At 39.4% G+C, this 4,593-nt stretch overlaps 1 protein-coding gene across 1 annotated transcript; it reads left to right on the top strand.

Annotated features, from left to right (window-relative positions):
* Positions 1–537: 537 nt before the first annotated feature.
* On the top strand, positions 538–4,380 carry LOC124285053 (toll-like receptor 4). The gene is given in 3 exon segments (XM_046721202.1): positions 538–617; positions 1,548–3,276; positions 3,279–4,380. Coding segments are annotated over 2 exon segments (2,373 nt in total). The 5' UTR covers positions 538–617; positions 1,548–1,554; the 3' UTR covers positions 3,930–4,380.
* Positions 4,381–4,593: the final 213 nt, after the last annotated feature.

Here is a 4,593-nt window from a genome sequence, read left to right as displayed (position 1 = left end):
ACTACTGGACGCGTATTTTAAATTTCACATCGTATTAAATGCCTCTGCATTTATGAAGACAGGGTTAACAAATACTCAGTCTAAACGGGTAAACTTTTAATAAGATATTAATCCATTGCTACAAACTATATTACGTCACTTACGTGATTGCTACACACTAACGAACCAGCGATGGCAATATAATGCAGTTATTTAAACCTGTCTCGCCAATGAACAACATTTACAATTATTTCATATGAAAAACAAAATGCATAAAAATAACTTTATATAATATATAATATAAAATATCTCAAAACGTTGGCTAAGTCATCACACCTAAGTCATATTTGTTTACAGTCACTTAAATGATCTTTCATTTCGTGACCTGCGAATTAAATGCCACATTTGAAGGCCACATGATACGTACATTTCATACATTGGTCGCATGGGTCTCGGACGATACCTTTACTTCCTAGCATGCATGCATTTGGAAAATGTCTACAGTTGGCGTCGTGATAAATAATTTCCTCGAACAGAGATATTGAAGATTCTGACATTGAGTTCAAGCACAAATGCCGACAGCTTTCGTTCACTATGCTCAGCACATGAATTGGACGGAGACAAGCAACATACATCAGGTGGGTCCTATTTCTAGAATAGTGTAACGGCTGCATGTACGTAACTGCGGATTCCATACATGAATGTTTCCTTGAACATATTCAATTTCATTTAATTTTGTATAACAAAATCAAAGCATTGTAAGACAGGTTGACTTAGTGTGTCACTAAAACGACTGCAAAATTACACTATTTGAGTATATATGTATAAGCAATGCCAGGTTAAACAAAGACAAACTAATACAAATCTATATTTGGGATTTATGTGTATTTGCGTGCGTGTGTGTGTGTGTATACATGCATATCTGCATACTTATACGATGATCATGCTATTCCTCCGTACATGTGGGCATGGGGTCAGTTGTTATTTTGACACTTCAATGAGACATCAGTGAAGTTGATTTCCATTATCCACCGTACCTCGTAAGCTCTGAACGCGTCCTGTACAGTGTGATGAACTGTGGTGTTATTGACAAACTTCAAGCATTAGAAAGCAACGAGAACAGTTTTTTACAGACAAAAATTGTCGGTCTGTAACAGGTTCAGTGTCGTGAGTGAGTGAGTATAGTTTTACGCCGCTTTTAGCAATATTCCAGCAATATCACGGTGGGGTACACTTCACACATTGTACCCATGTGGGGAATCGAACCCGGGTCTTGAAAAAAGAAATGTAGTCCCCCCTAAGGTAAAGTATTTACACCAAGAAGATTCAGGTTGGAACTGATCTTCAGCTACCCATGCTTGCTACAAAAGGCAAATAACGGGATCTGGCGGTCGGGGTCGCTGATCCGGATGCATGTCATCGTCTCCCAATTGATTGATACTCCTAATGTCAATCACATGATTGAATTGTTAGATTCGAATGTTTAGAAAATGCCCTAAAATGTGCACGCGCACGAAAGGTAGACAACTTATATTTCTTCTCTAAGTTCTCTGCTTGCTTTCTTTCAGCCCCACAATGAAACTGTTCCGCTTCCTTGCTCTGAACATGGTGTCAGTGTTCCTGAGCCATCAGATGGCAACCCAACAATCGACCGACTGCAAGCCATGCATCTGTAAACAACGGCATGCTGACTGCTCCAGCAGGAGTCTCAAGGCGGTTCCTCAACGTTTGCCCACTGATATAATATATCTTAGTCTGAGGAATAATTCACTGGAGGAAATTAAATGCAATAGTTTCAAAAACTACGCTTCTTTAACTGAACTGGATTTGAACAGCAACTATCTAAGTCTCTCTTCCGATGTTTACAGTCCTTGTGCGTTTTCTGGTCTGGTGCAGTTACGTATTCTCAGACTCTGCGGCAACTGTGATTCAGCCTTAAACACGACATTAACCTATACCTATCCTGACAAACCGCTCAGTCACGCCACGTCGTTGGAAGAGCTGTACATTGACGGTATACCTAAACCCCGGATGGGAAAAGGCTTCAAAAAGCTGGCTAATCTGACAAAACTAATATTCACGGGTCGCTGTAACCTGCTGTATATACAAGAACACATGTTTGCCACAACACCGAATCTTCGATTACTGAATCTATCAAGTTGTCATATTTACGACATCCACAATAAGGCGTTTTCTCCTCTGAAGAACATTCATACCATAGATGTGTCTGGAAACACTGGCTTGGGTCTTTCAAACGGAACCATGTCTACTTATGGGATGATTGGAACTAAAATTAAAGTTTTGAAGATGAACAAAATTGTTTTGCCCTTCACGATTGGCGTGGTTGCAAAAAACACAACGTTCATGTATTTGAAACATACGTGTATTCAAAGGCTTTATATTGGACATAACTTCATAGAGGCACTGGAAGAAGGTGTATTTGACTTCTACCCTTCATCACTAGAGCTACTATCTATTGTAGACAATCGTTTCACGGTCGGTGCTTATGTGTATAATGTTCGTAAAGCAAAAGGGTTGAAGAGTCTTGATATGAGTGATATGAGCATTACTCATAATTTCTTTTGGGAGTTCCCAAACCACCTACGGATGAAGCGACACTTGGAACAGATGTTTCATGGTCCTCCTGATCTTGAAAACGTCACTGTCAGAAACTACGAAATGAAGTCAGTTATTCCAGACATGCACATCAACCTACCCAAGATAACATTCTTGGATGCTTCCAATAACGTTATGACAAAATGGATAGGTCCTATTAAAGGTTTAGAATCTCTAAAACGAGCAGATTTGTCAAACGCCTTCTGTTCTTATATTAAAAAAAGCTTCTTTTCTGCATTTCCAAATTTAACGTTTTTGAACATTTCAAATAATTTGATAGGTGATGCACTACGTAAACTCAGAAATGATAGTGGGACCATCTTCCAAAGCTTGACAAAGATAGAAATCCTTGACCTTTCGGCAAGTAGAATCCGTCGTCTTCATCGAAGCATATTTGAATTCAACACAAAACTAACTTATTTAGATCTCAGCAACAATGAACTCACTTGCTGGGATCCTGATATTAGACATTTGAAAAGCTTAAAGTATCTGGATTTAAGCCAGAATCAAATCTTGACACTTGAAGTAAACTTTCGTGAATCTTTGGAAACCCTTTCAAACAATCTTACTGTAGATATTTTGCAGAACCCACTCTCATGTATCTGTGACAATGTGGCTTTCCTCTCTTGGCTCTTTAAAAATAGAAAACATTTCAGAAATGTGAGTAATTATACGTGTAATCATTATATGAATACAAAATTGACTTGACCGAAGAATTTGTAGATGCCTTACAAAAGCAATGTAAGCCACTTTTCGGAATTATAACGAGTTGCCTTGTTGGCATAACGTTTACTCTGTCATTGTCTGTGCTGGCCCTGTTGTACAGGTATAGATGGAGGCTCAGGTATCTCTACTATGTTGCTAGAGATCGTTACCGTCCCGTCAGAGCTAGCGAGAGAGAGGAACATGAGTTTGTTTTCGATGCCTTTGTGTCTTCTTCTGATGAAGACTTTGACTTTGTGGACAAGTTGGTTAGTGAGCTTGAAGGACAGGGAAGGCGGCTGTGCATTCACCACAGAGACTTCAAACCCGGAGAACCAATCACTTCGAACATCGTGAAAGCTGTGCAGACGAGCAGACGAACACTCATCATTCTTTCTCCAAATTTCCTGTCAAGCGAATGGTGTCGATATGAGTTTGAGATGGCGAAAATGGAAGGTGTTTATGAAGCTCGGAGCGTTATTCTTATTGTAAAGATTGGGGAGGTGGATGCACAATGTGTTCCTCGTGAGCTCTTGTACATGATGAAAACCGACTCGTACACAGAGTGTCCAGAAAACCCCGAGGATCAGGCCACATTCTGGACAGCTCTGAATGAAGCCATTGCGAACTAGGACGACGGTGATTACTTCTAAGACCTACCTCTGAAGATCCGGGTTACAATAGGTCGTCAGCAGCCCATGCTTGACGCAGGGTGCGAATGAATGGGTCATCAGACTCGCTAACTCGCTCGCATGGTATCCAACTTGGGTTTATTTACAGACTGCTGCGATATATCTTCCTTGAGAGGCATGTTAGAAGGTGCATAGATGAAGAAAAAACAAGATCTGTGGAAAGTCTACTTCTTTATTGCAATGAGTGCAACGTTTCGGTGTAGGTACTAACACCGTTATCAATCAAGCGTCATATGCTGCCTTAAGCTGGAATATGGCTTGGTGCTGCCAACAAACAAAATCTTGAAGACCTATATTTTAAGAGAATAGTTATGAACGAATGTTGTTGCTTATTATCTTATATTTAGCTGTATATTATTATGGAGATAAGTTTCTGTATATTATATCGATTAATGTCATGTAAGTTTGATGGTTAGGTAAATGTAATGCCATGTTCAAAGAATAAATTCTTTCGATATGATGCCAGACATCTAGATTACGTACGTGGACTGTAGAACAATAGGCTATAGTGCTTTCGTTATGCAATGTATTTATCTTGTTGGTAATAGTTAGGAGTATTGTTATACATTTATGTATCGTACAGTTACTTCTATTCGCTCAAATG

This window comes from Haliotis rubra, unplaced genomic scaffold, assembly GCF_003918875.1.
Source record: "Haliotis rubra isolate DU_JTF1 unplaced genomic scaffold, ASM391887v1 Scf11, whole genome shotgun sequence".
NCBI classification, from domain to species: domain Eukaryota; kingdom Metazoa; phylum Mollusca; class Gastropoda; order Lepetellida; family Haliotidae; genus Haliotis; species Haliotis rubra.
Note: the sequence above shows the minus strand (reverse complement) of the source record. Positions and strands in the feature narration are given on the sequence as shown.